The 21,603-nt window shown below is 44.5% G+C and overlaps 2 protein-coding genes across 4 annotated transcripts; one reads left to right on the forward strand and one right to left on the reverse strand.

Moving 5' to 3' along the window:
* Window positions 1-174: 174 nt before the first annotated feature.
* Window positions 175-12,785, forward strand: gtf2ird1 (GTF2I repeat domain containing 1). Of its 2 annotated transcripts, none has more exons than XM_077591885.1 (27): window positions 175-483; window positions 2,132-2,260; window positions 2,336-2,477; window positions 3,439-3,624; window positions 3,712-3,895; window positions 4,608-4,921; window positions 5,012-5,107; window positions 5,423-5,506; window positions 6,036-6,219; window positions 6,302-6,327; window positions 6,412-6,550; window positions 7,387-7,430; window positions 7,495-7,578; window positions 7,701-7,790; window positions 8,363-8,419; window positions 8,884-8,964; window positions 9,046-9,229; window positions 9,299-9,354; window positions 10,067-10,138; window positions 10,219-10,486; window positions 10,848-10,876; window positions 10,949-10,996; window positions 11,068-11,145; window positions 11,204-11,396; window positions 11,463-11,500; window positions 11,600-11,718; window positions 11,806-12,785. In XM_077591885.1, the coding sequence occupies exons 2-27, from the start codon at window positions 2,135-2,137 to the stop codon at window positions 11,872-11,874; spliced, it is 2,991 nt and encodes a 996-aa protein (XP_077448011.1). In that variant the 5' UTR covers window positions 175-483; window positions 2,132-2,134; the 3' UTR covers window positions 11,875-12,785. The 2 variants fall into 2 exon arrangements, with proteins under 2 accessions (XP_077448011.1, XP_077448012.1); XM_077591886.1 differs by having other exon boundaries at window positions 11,809-12,785.
* Window positions 12,786-13,604: 819 nt separating this feature from the next.
* Window positions 13,605-19,988, reverse strand: dtx2 (deltex 2, E3 ubiquitin ligase). 2 transcript variants are annotated; one of them, XM_077591887.1, is made up of 9 exons: window positions 19,190-19,988; window positions 18,218-18,854; window positions 17,051-17,109; window positions 16,011-16,241; window positions 15,196-15,263; window positions 14,941-15,117; window positions 14,168-14,329; window positions 14,003-14,092; window positions 13,605-13,918 (listed from the first exon to the last, which is right to left on the reverse strand). In XM_077591887.1, the coding sequence occupies exons 1-9, from the start codon at window positions 19,521-19,523 to the stop codon at window positions 13,682-13,684; spliced, it is 1,995 nt and encodes a 664-aa protein (XP_077448013.1). In that variant the 5' UTR covers window positions 19,524-19,988; the 3' UTR covers window positions 13,605-13,681. The 2 variants fall into 2 exon arrangements, with proteins under 2 accessions (XP_077448013.1, XP_077448014.1); XM_077591888.1 differs by lacking the exon at window positions 16,011-16,241 and having other exon boundaries at window positions 19,190-19,980.
* Between the last annotated feature and the right edge of the window lie 1,615 nt (window positions 19,989-21,603).

Genomic DNA, 21,603 nt, shown 5'->3' on the forward strand with positions numbered 1-21,603 from the left:
TCCTTCAATCGTGCATCAAGTAACTAAAATATGAATTGCTATTTTTTGTTGTTTGTTTGCATATCCTGATTTATATTCATTGTTAATTTGTTTAGATAATAAAATGATCCAAAACACTTAGAATGTCATTTTAACTCCTCTCTTCCATCCCGTTAATCCTGAGCGACCCCGGGCGGAGCCAATGGACGCCGCCGTTGAGTTCGGGTTGGGATTAGCAGGAGGGCGAATGATTTTCAATTTTACTGGATTACAGAACAAAGAAAGAGAGGGGGGCACGAAAAGGACATTTGTACTACTATTGCTGTCGTGGGGGTAAACAATCGACACTGGGGAGATATTATCATCTTGATTGGGATTACGGCCGTTTTCTGACAGGCTGCGTTAAACGACATTTGTGCGTTTTTTCCTCCAAACGATGGATTAAACAAAACCTATTCCGGGATTGACGGCAACCGACCAGGCGGATTTTAATCGCGAATTAAGGTGAGATTTCGCACTTTTTTCGACCTCTTTTAACCTTAATACTTTACATCCACTTCAAACATCTAATATAAACTGATATATTTAGGCATCGCATGTACGTAAAGCATAGATTATTTGGACACGACAGAGGAGGTGGGATGGGGGGAGTGCTAATGTTAGCTCGCAAAATAACTAGCTGGCTACTTAGCTAGCCTGTTAGCTAATTAGCTCGCGCTTGCTTTCTCGTTGAACTTTAAATATGAACAATGTCATCGACTAAAGGCACTCAGAAAACAAACTAAAAACTATTTGCTCTTGTCCTATGAAGGCTACAAGTGCCTGACGATACTTGTGTTTTTGTTATCCACGTTCGTCCTTTGCCAAAGTGCCTGTTTAAAGGTGATTAGGCTAACACAACAAAGCCAACTGCTGTCTCGTCAAACGGAGCCTTAAAGTCGTCATTTGCGTCTTTTGCCAAATGTCATGTTGTCAATAAAAGCAAGAGGGGTTCTTCATCTTAACTTTGAAGCAGAGTAAAAAATAAAAATGTTCGTAACACCGAAAGTCCAGCTCAAAGAATAACTCATTTGGACTGCACGGTATGCTAGTGGTGAGCATGTCTGCATCACGGTTCAGAAGTACAGCGCTCGAGTCTCAAAATTTCCTACGAATACCCCGCATACAGATGTCCTTAAAACTATTGCGACATATTTTCCACACCTCCATTTCTACACTGCAAAGAAAGTTTTTGTGGAGTGTGCCCCATTTTCTATTTGATGTATTCATTGTTTTTCTAGGTGATTTTTATACCTACTTCACACAAAATACAATTTCTTTCTTTGTTTTCTTTTGACATGTATCTACCTTTCCCCACAATTCATATATAAAAGTAAATATACTGCCACACAAACCCTAACCTAAGTTTTCAAGTCTTATTCAATACTATTTCCTCTTATTTGTTCAACATTTTCATCACATCACATCTAATGATCAATCTGTCTGCCACATTTTCCAAAATAGTTACAGAAATATTTGGGTGTGTGCTACAATTTCCAACCAATCCACAGGTTTTCCACATAATTACCTCAAACTATTTGTCAAATCTTTGGGAGTGGTGCACTATTTACCCCAAATTCAGATAAAACGTCACATTTGTATGTGTATCATTTTTCATCCTTTTTCCTGATCTGAATTTTGTGTTTCATGCCCTCAACATTTACATAAGAAAAGGACAGGGGGGTGTAATGTTTGCTGTGGCCTCAGGGGGAAACGTGTTTGGACGGCCACGCCCGGTTCATCCTCATCATCATCACTGTCTTCCTCATGCTTCTGAGCCAACGGACGGCATAATGTGGTTGGCAGCGTCTGCAGAGATTAAAGGGCCAGTGCCACATTGTTCGCATGCCCCGAGATTAGTTTCCCGGGAGACGGGTTGTGGTTGCTGTGACGACACCGCTGCTTTTCGCAGTGAATGATCATGTTTCCTTACCAATGACGGAAATAGACGTCCAATCCATCTTGACTTTTGTTTCAAGCAGGCTGCTCGACACTAACATTCATTAGGGACCCTCCGATTTCAAATGTGCTGGGGACCTTTTAATCCCATCGCTGGAAGTTAATGAGTTTGTTATAAAACGTAAAGTGTGGCATGAATGTTGTGGGTTCAAAGGTCATGTCTCAGTTGAGGAAGCTGGCATGCGATGGTGCGCGACCCACCTCCCGCTGTGACTCTTCAGTTCCGGCGCCATCAGCCAGGCAGGAGATCCTCACCAGTCTGGTGTCGGCCCTTGACTCGCTGGTAGGTCATCCTTTGCTGTACTGTACTGACCTTTCCGCTACATGCGGCATCGTAAACAAATGTTTTATTGTCCAGTGTATGGCCATGTCCAAGCTGAATGCAGAGGTGGCCTGTGTCACCGTCCATGAAGACAGTGTCATCGCACTGGGTACGGAAAAGGGACGAATATTCCTCAACTCCAGGAGGGAAATCCAGACTGACTTTTACAAGTTTTGCCGTAAGTTCCTCCCATGTTCTGCCAAGAATTTGCTTTGGCATGGTCACCATATTTTTGACGGTACACGGTCGATTGGTCGCCGGTCTTTTGGTCGCCTGGAAGGTAAGTGATAATTACCATTTAAATCGTTGCTCAAATTCCCTAAATACAAACTGCAAATTACAATTTAGTCATACTTAATGCCTTAGTAATTATTAGGCTAAAGAAAAGCTCCAAATTTCCCGTACTTTTATTGTTTTTTGTTGGAGAACTTGTTAAGACCCTGACTGACGTAGCTTCTTAAAGGGACAATGCATGCACATACAAACTCTTATACACTCACACGTCAGCTCAGTGAAACTGCTTATGGCCATTGTTGGCTTTTATTGATGCGTAGTTTTACCTTGTTTTGTCGCCGGTCTTTTGGTCGTCGGTCTTTTGGTCGCCCGTTGTCGCGGTCGGGGCGACCAAAAGACCGGCGACCAAAAGACCGGCGACCAAAAGACCGGCGACCAAAAGACGGCGACCAAAAGACCGGCGACCAATCGACCGCACACGATTTTTGACACTGTTCCTTTGCGCTTGTTTGGGTATCAGGAGTTTTTATTTTTCTTGTCAGTTTTCCCACACTTTTTCCACAAACTAATTGTCAATGAATTGTGGGTGCATCATATTTAAACTTGCATAAATGTAAACTTTGTATTTTTGCACTTCCATTTTAGGGTAGTGCCTTAATCCGTTTGGTTTCTTGAAATTTGGCACCAACTACTTTCCTGTGGGTAATCCTTTACATTCAATATGGAAGCGACAGTGGGACAAACAAGTCATTAATTCTATCAGCTGCCATTTGTCAAACGTGACACGTAGATTACTTCCCCCAAGAGAACAAATCTGTCACTTGTCTGGTCCAATGACGATGCTCAATCATACTGAAAAGAAAATGAGCCAGACTTTGAATGCTACTCTCGTCCTTTTCTCGCAGGGGTGCAGTCATGCCCGCCCAATGTAAACCCAACCAAAGACCAGGATGCGGATACGGTAAAGGAAGGCGAGCAGGCCAAAACCAGTAGAGCGCCCCCCCTACCACCGCCGCCACCACCGGCAGACGCCCAATCCAATGTGTTTGTCCTCAGAAAAATGGTGGACGAGGTCTTTACTGTTCTTTACAGTGAGTGTTTCATTCGAGTCATTCCAACTGGTTACTGTAAAGGCATCACCTGTTCACCAGTATTAACATAAGTGCTTTGGCATGCAGGTGAAGCGGCCGGAAAGAGCACTCTGGTTCCCGTGCCTTACGATCGGCTCCAGAAGGAGCCTACTTGCCTGACGGCCTACGGCCTGCCGGAAGGCGTCTCTCTTAGGAAGCCATCTGAATATGATGCCAAGACGCTCATTAAGATTCTGGAACAAAGCCACCGGATACATTTTACCGTCACAAGGTCAGCATACCATCCGAGACATTAGTGGGATTGCCAAATAGTCAACATGATGATTGAGCCTTGTTATTCACACAAATTAGAAGAAATGTCTATTAAGAGAAATATTTCTCACCTTGTTTTGAAGGGTGTACTATGTTTTCCCCAAGACCATAAATGTAGATTTCCAAAAGCTGCTTTCAGATATAATACTCCACATCGGGTGATCTGACCCGCAATCTACCTGGATCGTGGCTTTAAGTAGCTGTATTTACATGACCCAACACATACTGAATATTCTACTAAAGAAAAGTTAATTTACCTCTGTGATCTGACCCATTCATTTGTGTGGGACAACATTGGACAAAGACATAAGTATTGTAAAAAAAAAAAACATAAAATAATAAAAATTATAAACATGCAAACTAAATTTTCATCGCTCAAAAGAATTCCATCAATTGAGTGGGACATCTACTAATGCAGCCAACATCATTGTGTTTGTAGATTAGAAAGGATGAAGATTGACGAGTATGAGGGTGTCCTGTTTGTTACTAATTAAAATTGAAAGGTTACGGTCCTTCATATAAACACATTATTTGCCAGTTATTATAGCGATTTCAAGAAAGGCTTTAAATCTTTAGGCGCTCCAGATGACTAGTTCCATCACTAGTTTTGGGTCCACGATTTTTTCTGATTCGACGACATGTTTAACGCGCCTCCTCCGGTTTGTGCACAGGCCGACGGAAGACTTGACTCGCGAAGCCAAGTCAGAAAGCACTGATCTGGGCCATCGTGGCTCATCCGGCAGTGCCGTGGCTCCGGGCAGCCCCGGCCCGGTCAAGACTACTGCCCAGGTAGTCACGCCGTCAAGTCCCGCCACTTGCGCCAACTCTGTTCTCTCAAACTTCCTGTACGGCATGCCCATATCCTCCAAACCCCACCCAGATGGCACGCCGGACTTCAAGCCCACGTCACTCCTAGGCCTGGCCAAGGACCGATTGGCCAATTGGACAGACAAGGGCACAAGTGCGAATGACGCAGCCAGCAATGGTAACACCTTGGGATTTGTTCCCGAAATGCCAAGTAGTTTTGGTCAATTTTGCTAAATTTTTGTCCCTTTGTTGACATTTTTTTTTTTAGATGAAACAGCAAGAGTTGCTGGTGAGCAGGGTCAAACACCTGCGAGTATTCACATATCCAAGAGATTACTCTTCTCCATTGTTCACGAGAAATCAGGTAGAGCTCTCCAGCAAATGATTCATTTTCCTGCTTTTTTGTTATAAGGTTGCCACTATGTGCTTCCTGTTAGAGAAATTTCAAATGACTGGCAGTAATGTGATAATCACGACTTAGTCAACCAGCATGTGGCTAGTAACATTAAGTTAACTGGCACTTGACTGCGGTAAACAGAACCATTAAGGGACTCAGCAAGTGTAATCCCATAAATCGTTGGTGGCTGAACTCCTATAAATCAACTCTGGCTGTTTGTTAACTCAAACAGAAAAAAAAGAAAAGAAAATAATTGGATTTTCTTTTTGTCATCCGCTACAGAAAAATGGGACTCATTCATCCGAGAAACAGAGGACATTAACACATTGAGGGAATGCGTCCAGATACTGTTCAACAGCAGATACGGTGAGGAGGAGTCAACTGGTATAAACTGTAAACAACTTATCAAGGTTTTTTTTTGTGGACTTAAATGACAAACTTTTTAGGCATCTAGAATTGAAAGAACCATGGAGTTGACAGACTCTTAGTCCAAATTTGATCAAAGACCGTAAACGACACACTTTGGAAAGGATGCTTTTATCATTAAAGTATGTGAAAGTTCCTAAACTACAATTGTTAACCTGAAATACAGAATATTCTGTTAATGACAATGTTTTTGAATTGTCAAGTCTGTGAAAGATCCTTACCATAAAAAAAATGTCCTAAACTAAGAACTTTAAGAGGGGGCATTAAACTTCGAGGCACCTGTGACAAGACAAACCTTTGAAAATATAAACATAGTAGTATAAAACACCTGTAACTTCCAATGTTACTAACCAAACATGTAATGAATTGTGAGAATACTCTTAGCCGCCCATTTTCAAGGGTGTTAACACCATACAAGAAATGATCAACTAAAACAACCTAAATTTGTTTTCTTTTTTGTGTGCTGTAGCTGAGGCCCTGGGTCTTGACCACATGGTGCCAGTGCCCTACCGCAAGATTGCGTGCGACCCAGGGGCAGTGGAAATTTTGGGGATCCCAGACCAGATCCCCTTCAAGCGTCCATGCACTTATGGGGTCCCCAAACTAAAACGAATTCTGGACGAGCGACACTGCATCCGTTTCGTGGTCAGACGGTACGTACCGAATGTCCGTGCAGTTTACCAATTTGCGAAATCTGTCATTGACTCATAACTTATCGTCTGTCCTGCGGTGCAGGATGTTTGACGAAAAGATTTTTACAGGTAAGTGTTTCCTTTCATGCTAAGTGTACAAATAGAGCCTCAAATAATTGTTGCACGTATTTTACGGTTGCGGTTTCCTCCAAGCTGCCGGCAAGATGCCGAGGGAAGAAGGCAAGCAGGATGGGGGAGGCACCGTCCCTGAAGAAATCTTCCCAGAGAATCTAAGCCTCACGCCGGCCCCCTCTGGCGCTGCTGACCTGCCGGTCAATCCTCACAGTGGCCGGTCAGAACCCATCATTTTGCATGCGATACATTCATACTGCAATTCCATAAGCGTAATGGGAAATACTGTACACGTAAAACACTTTCAAGGTCCACAATAATGTGTTTTTTTGTGTATAATAGTGTGTTTTTGTATAAATTCACGATAACCTTGGGCTTGGTACGTTTTTCTAACACGTGTTTTTTCCCTGCTGGTAATGCGCATTTCATTCATGCTTGTGATTCATTTCATGTTACAAGGCTGCCACTCTTCTCAACCAATCAGGAGTCGGGATGTGGGACAAATTCTAATTGGGTGCTTACTGTCCCATGATAACAAGACGTGGGAACAACGTGCTATATTTTCCGTTAGCAAGTCGCCCTCACAGTTCTGGGGTCCTGAGTTTGAATCCAGGTCCTGCGTGGAGTTTGCATGCTCTCCCCGAGCCTGCGTGGGTTTTCTCCGGGTACTCCGGTTTCCTCCTAGATTCATTCAAAAAACATGCATGCTAGGCTAGCTTATTGGACACTAATTTGATCCTAGGTATGAGTGTGAGCGCAAATGGTTGTCCATCTCCTCGTGCCCTGCGATTGGCTGGTCACCTATTCAGGGTGTCCCCTGCCTCGTACCCTTAGTCAGCTGGGATAGGCTCCCAATCAGAATTTGCCCTGCATCCCGACTCCTGATTGGTTGAGAACAGTGGCAGACCTGTAACATGATAGGAATCACAAGCATGAGTGAAGGGCATATCACAAGCATATGCTTCTGAGCATACGGTTCATATTACACTTATGGAAATCTGGCATGAATCTAACGGCATACCATCTCCGCATACCTAACGAGCTGTCTTTGAACAGGTCGTCAAGTGCATGCGTGAGTCCCCTGGCTGAGTTTGAAGCAGGTAAGAATGAATGCCAATGACGCCCTTCCAAACAGGGTGATCACGATGTACGGAATGCCCGCAGGACCATCAGGAGATTGCATCCCTTTGAAGAGGATTAAAACTGAGCCTCCAGATGCAGACATAATTCAAGTCACCGTGCCAGCAGGTAAACCACATAAAGGGGTATAACTATTGGTGATGAGAACCGTTTGTGAGTGAGAAAGTCCATGAGATATGCATGATAACTAATCTTTCACTCATCCATTAACTCTGTGTGTGTGTATTCAGAAGGCAGCTCCAGCATGGAGGAACCCAGCGAGCCCGCCTCCTCTCCCTGCGGCCCCTCGGCCCTCCACCAGCAGGCGGAGAACCACGCAGGTAACCTCCCCAACTCCTCGATGGTTGCCTCCTTACGAGCCGCCCCCCTACTCTTCCAGGACTGCCGGCCAGGCCCCCACCTGCTTGTTCTTTAGGGCCTCACGTATGAATTTTCAATTTCAAACCCCACCTTAGTGACACCGCTCAAGCCGATCCCGCCCTTTCCCTGACCCCCCCCCACTGTAGCTCCTCACCCGCTAGTACCTCTCACACGAAATATTTAAGCTAAAATGAACAGAATGAGAATCCACACCAATGTGTTCTTGGGTTTTAGCGCCAACGCCTCTTATTCTCATCTTTTCTTTTTATTTTCTTGTTTTTTGACTGTGCTTTGCTCAAGTTTCTTTTCTTTCACAAATGACCCCTGCAGGAGACAAACCGGAGGTGAGTGCACGCGACAGAACGCAGCGTTCTTATGAACATCAAAGTACACCACCCCACCCATGAAATAATCCATAATTTAGCAAAAGGCACTCCAATAAGCTAAAACACAGTAAAAGTCGTTTGTAAATATTTTTTGTTGAGCTTTGGAAATGTATAAAGATGATCTTATGATATTTTTCATCTTTCAGCTGGCGAGGCATCGTCACCTACTGCAGCACCCCAGGGCCACCGAAGACCCCCTGAAGGTAATGTGGGGCCACATCCACTCATATTTTTTGTTAAAGCTCTTAATTAGTGCATTCCAGAAATGGTATTATATTTACATTCTAATGTGATGACAATCATAACACGAAGTTATTGTGAATGTACCAAGACAAAATTTGGCTATCATAATAAAAACAAGTTAAATTTAGTCAGAACCCATATTTTAGCCCTTAATAACAGCATTCCACATATGGTATTATTTTTTCCAATTTGCTCTCATATGTAGACACGATCATCAGGGATAGCCACTGTGTAAATACTTTTCAAAACTATGTATCAATGTAATGTTGTCAAAAGCATATGTGGAAAAGCCCCATGGAGTCATAATTCATATTTAAAGTCTTGATGAGGACTTTGCAGATGTATTTTGTCAGTAGTTGCTCATGTAAGCCAAAAAAGTGTTTATTTTTTTCTGACGTTTTCTTGTGGACGTTGTTTTGTTCAGCTGGAAGCCTGGTGGAGGATATTGGTGAAATGATTCTTCAGCTGCGCAGACAAGTGGATAACATGTTCAGTATCAAGTATGGTAGGTTTTCCTCAATGTTTGAGCTTTAATTTTGGCAAAGGTGTGTTAATAAATCAAATTTTCTGCCATTTTGTCGCCCAGCGGAAGCTTTGGGCCTCCCCGAACCGGCCAAAGTGCCCTACTCCAAGTTCCAGATGTACCCTGACGACCTTTTCGTCACCGGGCTGCCCGAAGGCATCGCCCTGCGGCGGCCCAACTGCTTTGGGGCGGCAAAGTTGCGCAAGATCCTGGCCGCCGGCAGCCACATCCAGTTTGTCATCAAAACGTGAGTGGAAAACCTTGGCTTTTTGCACAGAGCCTTGAGCCTCACTTATATGACATAACGTATCCGCAGGCCCAAGCTCCTGAGCGATCAAGTCAAACAAGAGATGCCTTCTATCTGCGACACAGGTAGGTGAAAAAGTTTGTGTCTGACGTTTCACTTTGGGGGTTAAAGGTGTAACCCATTGATGTTAAAGCGGTGGCACAAAGGCCAGATTTGGCCCACCACATCACTCTGTGAGCCCCAGGAAAGTTAAAGTGGTCTTTATGTTTCTTGCTAAAATTGAAGTGAAGACTTTAAATGTATAGAGAATATTTATTGTTTATTCCTTTAAAACAAATAAAAATACATTTTTGATCCCCAAAATGTAATAAATTTTCTTCAGTTTGTTTTTTTGGTTTAAAAGCATTTAAAAAAAAATAAAAAATGTAAATAAAAAATTCAATTTACGTCTTAAAATTTAAAATAAAATACAAGTTTGTTTCCAGATATCGCCTCAAAACAATAACATAACAGGCTTTGGGTGATCAGAGAAAAAGAAACATTTATTTATATAAGCCCCACTTGAGTATTGGTCGCAGGCCCAGCCAAACTATGAAAAAATGTGCGACTTGTAATCCGGAAAGTACGGTACTCTCCATTTACCAAAAATAGAATTTGGAGAAACTAAAATGTCTATAAACAATCTGTCGGCCATAAGGAAAAATGCCAACTCATTAGTCGATTAATTATGGCAGCCTATTTGTCACACATAACAGCCTTCTGGATAAAACAGTTACTAAGGTGTGGCTCGTATACAAAAAACCCTGGTCTAACCTTTTGAATGGTTCCTCCCTAAAGAGCTAGACGTCAAGGACAAGACTTCATTGACAGAAGACAATGTGGCATTGTCCAAAAGACCTGCTTTCTCAGGTACACACAGACCAAAAAGATGTAAAATGGTTTCATAACAGACAAAACTGAGTGGCCGGTGGTCATTTATCTATCTGCAGAGTGCCTGGAGTCCAAGCTGTCCAGGATCGATCTGGCCAACACGCTACGAGAGCAGGTCCAGGACCTGTTCAACAGGAAGTACGGCGAAGCGCTGGGCATCAAGTACCCGGTGCAAGTGCCTTACAAGCGAATCAAGAACAACCCAGACTCTGTCATCATTGAGGGGCTCCCGCCCGGCATCCCCTTCCGGAAGCCCTGCACCTTTGGCTCGCAGAATCTGGAACGCATCCTGGCTGTCGCTGACAAAATCAATTTCACCATCACCAGGTTAATGCCACGCATTGTCTACGTCAGAGGTGCCCAACTCCAGTCCTCGAGGGTCCCTATCCAGTTTGTTTTGTCTGTCTCTCTCCAACAACACACTGCAATCAAATAATCAGGATCGTTATCAAGCTTCTGGACAGCTTGCTGACGAGTTGATCATTTGAATGGATATGGAAAACAAACTGGACGACGAGGGCCCTCAAGGACTGGAGTTGGGCACCCCTGCTCTACATCGTAGGTGTCTTGTTGCCCTTATAGAGAAACTGCCATTCCAGTTTTTTCATTACAAATAAAAACATCCACATATATATATTTTTTAAACATTCCTGCTGATTAAACGTTGCCTATTTTTTTTTATTTCTAGACCTTTCCAAGGCTTTATTCCAAAACCCGGTAAGAACAGAACACATTCACATATCTGGTGTGATTAAAACACATTAATTCATAACCTGAAATGTTACTCAGCACCTCGTCGAGTCACTCTTCTTAAGAAGGCGTACGCGACCATTGGCGGTGAGTTACCAGTTAACCGTAATGATGATTTGAACTCCGCTTGTTTGTAAATGCGTTTCATCTGGCGCTAGATGACGACGACGTCAACCGAGTGGGGGAGAAGGTGCTCCTCCGCGAGCAGGTCAAGGAGCTGTTCAACCAGAAATACGGTAAGATTTCAAAATTTGTGACGTCCACGTCATTGGTTTCACGCAACTACTTATTCAGGCGAGGCTTTGGGTCTGGACCGGGCCGTGGCCGTGCCGTACAAGCTGATCCGCGGGAGCCCCGAGTGCATGGAGGTTGACGGGCTCCCTGACGACGTGCCCTTCCGGAACCCGGGAACGTACGACGCCCCCTGCCTGGAGAGGATCCTCGGCGCCAAAGATAAAATCATCTTCAGCGTCAAGAACCAGCTACAGTGAGAACAACCTGTTTTCTCAGAATTGCTATTGATACAATTTGAAGTTTTTCTTTTCTTTCTCAGGCCTTTTTCAGAACTGTGTAGTCAGCCCTGCAACACAGGTACACGCACACCATAATGGCCGCCATTCAAGGCGATAGATTGCACGTTTATCAATCTTAATGGTTGTGAGCGGATAATGAGTTGCCATGCATTTCTAGCGGTCGCTTCCGAAGCCTCGACCAGTCGGCGGAAACGCAAGCGAGTTCAGGAAAGCCAGCGAGGCCCCGCTCCCTCCGTTTCAGAGCTGGCCCAGTCAGCCAATCAGATTCCCATCATGGTATGTTTTGGCTCTTGACTCATGTAAGAAAAAATTGAGGATTTTGTGAGCAACATGCCTGACTTAGCTGTTATTTTCTATCCCTAGCAGTGGCCCATGTACATGGTGGACTACAGTGGCGTCAACATGCAAGTATCAGGAAAAGTCAATTACTGACGAGAGTCGGTGCCCTGAAATGGCGTCACCAACAATCGGTGTTTTATTTTGTTTTTTTAACTTTAGCACTAAAAAAAAAAGTCGCGGTGGTCATGCTCGATGATGAAAAACACAAAAGTGACGTCATATGTTAATGTTTGTACCTTTTATTTTTAATTTATTATATTTATTGAACTTTAACGCTGCCATTAGCAGTAATGATGATAAACATTACAGCTTAGCAGGGGTCTTATACTTTGGAAAGTTTTTTTTATGCTGCAGCCAGGTCTATAAATGTTGGGTACATGGATACAACTTTTGTTTTTGGTTGATTAAGGGCCATTTACCTTCAGTCATATCTCAATCTGATTCCAGTCAGGTGAGTAACTTGGTCAATTTGTAACATTCCTTTGACCTCTCTATCCCTCAAAAAAAGGCAGGTAAGTGTCTGCAAAACTAACAAATGACCCCTGCTGCTTTTATCCAGTTCTGTTGTAAATACTTCCACTTAAAGCTTGTTTTTTTTTCATTGTGAAGACATTTAAAGCCAAAAACAGAATGTGTTGACTCAATACTTATGGACTCGACTGTATCAGAATCATTTGTTTGAGTTAAACTAGCTTTTTGTACGTAAGCGCATTTATCGGAAGCCGTTTCAGCGTTTACATCCAGTGCTTCACTTTGTCGCGGAGCCAACTTCGTCTGTGTATTTTATAAGCTATAAAGCAGAGATCTGGAATAAATGCTCAAAAGGCTTTCCACACTTATTAGCATTATGTACCATAACATGAGTCAGTTTGAATGTATCAAGCAGGGTTTGTCCTTGACTTAAGAGTAAAGAATGCTATAATGACTAACCCCCTCGTAAACATGCTGTACCTTAACGCCAATTAGGCCTTTCAAAATAAAATGTGTTGCCTTGCTTGGTTCAATTGTTCACATCATTCTCATCAGTCTTTTAGTCATTTTTTTTTTAAATTGTTTTTATTGCAGTGACTTGTACAGGAAGTGAGGCCACGATTGTCACCGGCAGGGAGCTCTTTTTGGGACATGATGTCAAGTTTGGGAAAGGTACACTTGTTTGTGGTCACATTTGTCACTCGCTCACGATCATTTATCCTGATAGTGGACGTCTATCGCTATCAATGGCAGCTGAGAAGTCTAAATGGATCGAGTGGGTGCAGTGCTAAATTCAGTTACGGCTCACGAGAGCGTACAAGTGTCAGACGTCTTTACGAATTCATTTTCTACATTTTTCTCCCATCAAGTATGCTTTTCATTGCATAACTCATCAGTTTTTTTCCTTTAAGTTGCCGTTTTTAATGCGCCGTAACAAGTAAAGTGCTTTATGAGCGTCGGTGCCGTTGTAGCGACGCGACAAGGAGCTGCTATGAAAAACAGCATGGGTTTCTTGCTGGTTTCACCAGCTACCTGTAGGTGACCCCAGAATAATTATGCTGCTGAGCACTTATGCCGGTCTATGCTTTTTCATCTTTTAGCAGAGAGATGATGCGACTGAAGCTAGAAATGCAAAAATTCACAACAACAAAAATGATTTTCTGGTGTGAGGGTTGCAGGAATGTAGACCCTTAGCAGAAGGCGGGTTATAAGCGCGACCGTGTTAGCTTTCGCACAGTCTACCAGCTTTCCTTTCCGGCATTCGGGACTCTGTTACGGTTCTAATACGACCCCCCCAATTGTGGAAAATTTGCTGGGTTCTTCTCCCCGATTCCAGTGCCTGTCCGTTGACGTTTATACCGCCGTCCGGTGTCAAATGGGTTCCCTTTAGGTACGTCAAATTTTTGGGGTGGGTGGAGGAACTGGGAACTTAGCTGTCGCCAGGGGCTTTGAGGCAATCCTCGGTCACGCCCTGAGAGGCCAGCTCGGACAGGACGTTGTCAAGGTAGTTGGGATCCGGAAAGCCGTGTCCCGACAGGTTGGACATCATCTCCGTCTTGTGATGGATGCCGTTCCACACCACTGTGTCGGGCTCCCCGGTGGTGCTGGACGTGCCCACTGTGAAGATGAGTCGGCGCATCCACGCCACCTTCAGCAGCTCCAAAACCTTGAGACGGAGAACAAAAAAAAAAAAGTACAACTTCCTGGCAGAATCGTGGCACCATGATAGACGAGGGGTCCCCCAAATGACCTTTCTGCCTTTGTCGCTGTCCGGCAAAAAGCAGAAGCGAGGAAAACCCCGGCAAGTGTACGGCTGTCCCGGGTTCGGATGCTCCGGTCCCTGCCACATCACGACAAAAAGGCCTGAGCGCCAGCCGCCGTTTTGACGTCACATTTTGTCAAGTTGGTGTCCCACCTGTACTCCGAGGGGGACGCTGTAGATGATCTGTATGGTTCCGCAGTCGGGGTGTCCGGGCAGTGCTTGAGGGATGCTGTATATCTCCATCTTGCCTTTTGGCTGCGTACCCGTTTTCTCGCCGTAGATGGTCTTACACGAGGGGCACTGCAGGCTTCCGTCCTGAGGAGATAAAAGCCAGTTCATCAATTAGTCATCAATGTGTGCTTTCCATGTTGATAATTTGGGAGTCAGGAATTAATGGCACTTATGCTTTACTCAACTCTTCACCAATGAGATCCACATTTAACAGAACAACATTTATAGTAGTGAAGATATTTTTCTCCATATTTTCTCAATGAAAACGAAAATATATATCGAGTTGAGAAAAATGTTTGGTCTTTGGAGAGTGTCGGCCTCACAGTTCTAACCACCAAAGGCTTGTTTTTTTTAATTATTTTTTGTTACACTATATCCAAAAAAACTGTAAATGTTACAATAATAGGTGCCTATTTAGGCTGTTCTAATTACTTCAACTTTAAAGTATATTCTTGTTTTGTATTCAATTAAAACTCCATAAAATGTGACATATATTCCAGTACGACTTGTACTTTTTTTTCCACTTAATTGTGCTGGTGCAACTTAGTCTGAAAAATATGGTACTCCATTTTTAATAGCTACATAGATTAAAGAAATATATTCTACAACTAACATTAAAATGTTCTGTCATTTACTAACTGAATGCACTTTGTTTGGAAACCATTGGGGACATGTGAGCTCCATTCAAATGATACCTTAGTGCCGTTGTTGTACATGGCCAGCATACAGAGCATGTGCAGGGTGTGCCCACACTTGACGAACTTCCCCACGGCGGCCGGTGGGATGCCCTGACTGGCCTCTTCCGTTGTGGATGACGCTGGCATCTCATAGCCAGAGGGATTGGACAGCTGATCCATGCAGATGATGCAATCCTGGGAGGAGACAGACGGCGTCAGGAAAACAAAACAAAAGCCGTGATAAAAACTTGGCAGCACTCGGGCAGACGCTACCTCGTCGGGGACGCCGGGCACCGCCTCCATGTAGCGCCGGATCACCTCCTCGGCTCTCTGAGCAGAAGCTGAAACGAAACGTGGCCTCAGGAGTCATCCTCAGGTCTTTGCAACTTTTCTCCTGATGCATTTTTGCTCAAAGCAAAAAGGGACTTGTGGTCGTGTGGACAGGACATTCAAAGATGGGGAATGATGAACACACCGACTCCTATCCTTGTATTAAAAAAAAGTTGTGGGGTCGAGTCATTGTCTTGTGGAGTCTCACACTAAAAAACCTGGCACGAATGATGCAAGTTTATCAAAGGATTGTGGGGTCGGGGTACCACCTTCTTATTTCAGGGTCGAAGAGGCGTCTAGAACTTGCACAATCCACTTCCATTTTGGATCACCCTGATTCTCAGACTCCCATTTTTTAACCTCTAGACACTTAAATCCTTGCAGGGTTGAATTGGTCACTCACGTTTTGCAACAGAACTGCTGACACAACAGAGCCAGATGGCAAAAAGACTGGGATATTTACAGCAAGTTGTTTTATCTGGGTGCTTAGCTTTACTCCTACTGAGAACAAAGCCTCAAGGGTGATTTACCGCCAACCAATGTTTGGCAAGGTTGTTTCGTACCACTTTAGAAATTCTTTTGTCAGATCTTCAGCCCTAGTCTTGAAACACAGCTGCGTGAAATGGATGGGTGGATGGATGGGGCGGACGACAACCAGCATCACAAGACGAAATGAGGGGCCGGAAGACGTAAAACGCGAGGATGGATGAAGGTGACAACGTGCTCCTCCGAGCGAGGGCGTTCGGCACGGTAGCTACCTCTTCTGTGCTGCCTCTTGGTTCGCTTAACTGAACTGCCGCTGGCGCCGGCGGGGGGCTTGTTGGGCCTGCCGGCGGGGGGGAACCGGACGGGAGGCGGCAGCGGCGGCGGGAGCGAGAATTGCTGGAGCGGCAGATGCTGATGCGGCGGAGGAGGAGGCTGCGGGTGGGGGGCGGCGGCGGTGAAGTGCACGCCCAGTCCGACCGCTGACATCAAAATGGAGGCCATGCCTGGAGCGGGGGCAGGGGGAAGTGAGGGTTCCGGGCGGAAAAGGACCGGGGCGGGGCAAAGCGGGTGAGGTGCGGGAGCAGAAAGGAAATAAATAAAAATTCAAAAAATAATAATAAAAAGGGGATGAGATGGAGCAGCGACAGATGCACCCACTGCTAATAGTTTCAAGTCATAACGAGAAACACCTTTTCCCAGATTAGATTCCCTCAAAAATAACCCTTTGGTTAATGCGTATTTTATGTGATGCTTTCCGTATAATTTTGTTAATTTTAAATTAGATCTTGGTTTTTAATCCCAGGTTTGGACCTTCCTGTGAGGAGTTTGAATGTTCACTGCGGATTTGCATACGTGGGTTTTCTCCGGGTACTCCGGTTTCCTCCCACATCCCAAAAATATGCAACATAGGCTGGTTGGACACTCCAAAGGTTTCCCCTGGTTACGAGTATGTGATGAGATGCCCTTGTGAGGGTAAACAGTATGCAAAAATAATAAATATTAAGTCGTAAATATTTCATTTTTATTCGTTTAATTACCGGAACAAACAAAAATATATTTGCTAAGTAATAATGTATCAAATAATGAACAAAAGTGAGGTAGTTTTTCTTTGTAGGCTTTATAAAAACTATTTCCAAATTGGTTATTTTTAAAGGGGCTGTTAAAAAGGACTCAAGACTGAAGCATAACGAAAGCGCAGGGGCACATAAAATTATGAAAACCAGAAATCACCCCGTAATTAAACAGACAAACGCAGAGCACAGAGACGCAAGAGTGTGTCTGTGTCGATAAGAAGCATTTTGTGGGGTTTTACCTGCCAGGGCTGAGCTCACACTGGTGGATCCGTTGAGCTGAACAGGGATGGAAGGAATGCTGTTGGAAGCAGGAGGGGTCGGGGCGGGGGGACAAAACAAAACACTCGTTCAGTGGGTCCCAGTTCAAACGTGGTCTTCTTTCGACATCATCAGATTATGAGCATCCTGAGGTTGTGAACCTCCAACGTGTTAAATAACAACAGAACACGTACAAACACGATAACCGTAATAATAAAGCCTTCGTGCGAGAAAGATAACGAGCGGAGCGGCGTTAGGCTGGAGGAGGTGCGAGTGACGAGCATGTTAATGTCTACTCATTAAAGCAGAGCAATTTCGGCCCGTGGGGAACAGGAAGTAAACATAATTCAGCGAACTAATCATTTAGTTCAGGGGTCTCCAAACTGTTTGGGTCAGGTGATGCTTGTTTTAGCAGAAACCAAATTATTTAGTTTAACCTTACAGCAGGTGTTCAAACTTCCATGCTCCAAGAGCTACTTTTCTACTAAAAAATCCACAATTTATATAGTGTAAAATTGTCCAATTAAAGTGAGTTATTCATTTGGCATCATTCCAAGTGAGAGAATTTAAGTTTTGATGAAAACTATCATAATCTGCCAAATCGTGCTTTTCACCTTTTTTTCGGGCCAGCGACAAAGCTGTTATGCATGTTGATATAGCACCCCTGCCCAAATAGCGTGTGCGGTCGATTGGTCGCCGGTCTTTTGGTCGCCGTCTTTTGGTCGCGGGTCTTTTGGTCGCCTGGACCACGACAACGGGCGACCAAAAGACTGGCGACCAAACAAGGTAAAACAACACGGTCTTCGCATCAATAAAAGCCAACAATGGCCATGAGCAGTTTCACTGAGCCGACGTGTGAGTGTATAAGAGTGTGTATGTACATGCGTTGTCCCTTTAAGAAGCTACGTCAGTCAGGGTCTTAACAAGTTCTCCAACAAAAAACAATAAAAGTCCGGGAAATTTGGAGCTTTTCTTTAGCCTAATAATTACTAGGGCATTAAGTATGACTAAATAGTAATTCACAGTTTGTATTTAGGGAATTTGAGCAACAATTTAAATGGTAATTATCAATAACCTTCCGGGCGACCAATCGACCGTGTACCCCAAATAGCGCATCTGCGCCCAATTGATCAACAGTTCATACCAACCTTAGGCCGTTTGCACTCGAAGAGCTACTCAGAAGGGGGCTCGCTGAAGCCGGGTGCGGCCAGGGGCTGCCCCATGACATAGCCCCGACAGAAAGGGGTCTTCGGGGGTAGGGGGAATAGACCGAGGTTGGATGCGCCGCCGCTGCCGTCACTCTGCTCGTCCCCTGCAGACTGGGACGGTTCAGGCTGCCCGACGAGAACGAGTGGCGAGAGCGGCTGGGCATGGGGCCCGTTCCACCGTGGCTCAGACATTGCTGGCAGGAACAGGGCGGGGCTCCCTGGGGGGAGACCAGGGACAAGGGGACACCGGCCGGGAGCGCCGAGGGCCCCGACGGGATGGCCGGGGGTCCGAATGAGGCCAGCGGGTAGGGCAGGTTGCATTGGCGCCGCACCTGCCGCCTGAACCCGGATGACTTGTTGACCTGGGCCAGGGAGGTCAGATCCACAATGTAGTTATAGCCATGCGGGCCCAGGTCGGCCGTGCCCTGCCGGGCCTGGTAGCTGTGCTCCAAGAGGATGGAGGTGCGCGTTTCGTAAGGGGTCCAGCCGCCCTCGTCGTTGGCCCACTCCCAGTACACGCCGCTACCCAGGCCCGACGACTGGGCGAACAGGGACCGCCTCACAGAACGAGTCTTTCCTGAGGGAAAAGAAAGGAAACATTATTTGAACTCAGGATTGCTCGCTGCGGTACTTCTGACAAACATTCGTCTACGTTAACACGTGAGTTTCCCTTTGTCACTTTGGACATTAATCTCCCTGACGTATAAGGAAATATGAACAAACTGTCGCTATAGTTCAGGTTATTCACACGCACGAGCATAATCTCAAACAAATACATGAGTAGAACTCCTTGGGTTTGTCAAATCGGTTCATCTGGCAGGGAAGCTGTGTCAACATTCATCCGTTTTCATGCTAATCTACCTAGCCAGGGCCTTTCAAGATAAAATCCCCGAGACAACCCTTCAAACTTACCCGTGTCCTGTCGAAACTGCTTCAGGCTCGCCACGTCAATGAGATAGGGCGACAAGCTGGGGTCCGACTGTCCCAGGCAGATGGTGGCGGCGCCGATCGGGCCCCCCCGGTGGCCCCGCGGGGACAGGCAGCGCTCGATGTAAGCGCTCACCTGGCCGCTGTACGGTCGCCAGTGGCCCAGATCGTCCTGCCATTCCCACACAGCTATCATGGGCTGCGAGTGACCGGACATCGGAGAAGGCCCCGGGGTTGCCGCCGCTGCAGCCACCGCCGAAGAGGACGGCCCGCTCCGGGAGCCGTTGACCCGAACGCAGGAGCCGGACACAATCGCCATATTCGATCGGCCCCGGTTGAGCTTTAGCTCGATGCTAATTGGAAGAAAGACTAGGCTAACGCTAGGTTAGCTAGGCTTGTTGAAGAACTCCATGGCGAACAGGTTAAAATCAGCGTTGTTGCACCTAACACAGCACTTTCTCCTCTAATATGAGATGGAAGTTCATTTAGATCGAAAATGCTAGTCATCATCTAGTCATCAGAAGAGGTGCAAAACGCTAAACGTTGTTGGTATTTTGCGACAGCGTTGCCAGGGTGTTTGGTTGCTTGCGTTTCCTACCACTGCTGCATTCAAAGACACTCGGTAAAGAGGATTTTGTAAAAGTTCTCCACCGGAAGAGTGTTTAATGTTGTCGAAATGAATGTGTGTATTTTATGACACGTTATACAAACACAAACATATCATGTAAAGAGTTATTTCATATTTCAAGACTACTACTTGTTAATAACCGCGTTTGATTTGCAATGAGCGTCACTTCACTATTTCCAATTGTTACGAAGGCAGCATGTTCCTCTCTTGTGACAGACGCATCTATTGTCCAAGTCATAAATACGCGCAATGATCCAGCAGGGATGGGGCGTCGTCTGTCGTATGCGATGTTACGTCGGTGCCATTCAATAATCACAATAAACTATGAAATGCTGTTTTTAAAACCATTTAATCTGCTTGTCTTGCAATACAAGTAATCTATTTTCTGCATACTAACATAAGATCCATCCTGAATCGTTACTCCGGTTTGTGATACACTACTCTGTTTGTTAATCTGACAATAAATCTGAGAGTTAAGTGTATTTATTTAAAAAAAAAACATCACTTTACACCCCCTCTAGGCGTCTATAACATCTATATAGCCAAACCCAGAATTTCCAAATACAATAATTGAGACAGAGGGAGGCGGCAACGCTCCATTAATGTTTTGGCTGTAGAGCGCCTAACAACACCAAAAAGATCCAAGGTAAGAAGAGTAATACGAAAACTAGTGTCCGAGAAAGAGAATTGCACACAATTCAACGTATTATTACGGAAGATGAAAGGGCCCATTGCAGAAACTCTGTCAATCAGAATTTGAATAAAGGCCCCCTGAAGAAATAAGTCAAAATTCATTTTTTTTAATCCTGATTTTAAAATCACAATTTTATCTTTATTTCAGAATTCTGAGAATAAAGTAAGAATTCTGACAAAGAATAAAAAGTAGAAAGTGAATAAAGTCAGATAAAGTCACCTTTTTTTCTCTTCACTTGCCCTAATTTTTTCTGGATTTTACACACAATTTGATTGTGGGGAAAAATACATTAATCATTGTTATTTAACCTTAACGCTGTGTCCCTTTATTAAATAAATCAAACTCATGATAGTATGCATATATAATGTACGGTATATTGTGCCAGTTATTTAAAATTAAAGTAAACTTTACCATCGGTCACTCTCACCCACAAGAATATGAAGGTATTTTTGAAAAAACTCTTAGGTGAAATTGTAACAGATTTATTTGGGACTCTATCCACTAGGATTACTACGTGACTGTTGGAGGTAAATCATTTAGTGGTAGTAATTACCCTTTGCTGCTCTGTCAAATTGCCTGCTAATCCCTTCATGCTCAAATGAAAAACAAATACCGTACGACAACTGCCTGCATTGTTTTATTTTCTTGGGTTTATTATGTTTTTTTATTTTTTACATTTTTGATGATGCGTACTGTCGCTTGGCAAGAACAAAGCACGCATGGGGCCAGTGATTAAAAACCAAATGGCTGAGTGCCGAGTTAATTGCTTGACTTGTGGGCAGTTTAGGCAGGAAAATGACGCGTCGGTGAGTTTTAATTGTTTCTAGTTATCTCGATGGAAACACCTCATCTTTCGCAGGGTAGTTTAAAACAGAGAAACAGAGTCAAAAGACCCCGCCCGTTACGCACAGAATATACGACCACAGCCCGAAATATTTGAACAGTCAGAAAATTTTATTTGGGAATTTTTTAGGCAATCCTTAAGTAGTGTACCCCAACCAAGCTCATTGGTTGTTTTGATTGGTACTTGGCCGTTTGGTCGCCGGACTTTTGGTCGCCCGGAAGGTTATTGATGAA

Source organism: Stigmatopora argus, chromosome 22 (genome assembly GCF_051989625.1).
Source record: "Stigmatopora argus isolate UIUO_Sarg chromosome 22, RoL_Sarg_1.0, whole genome shotgun sequence".
Taxonomy (NCBI): Eukaryota; Metazoa; Chordata; class Actinopteri; order Syngnathiformes; family Syngnathidae; genus Stigmatopora; species Stigmatopora argus.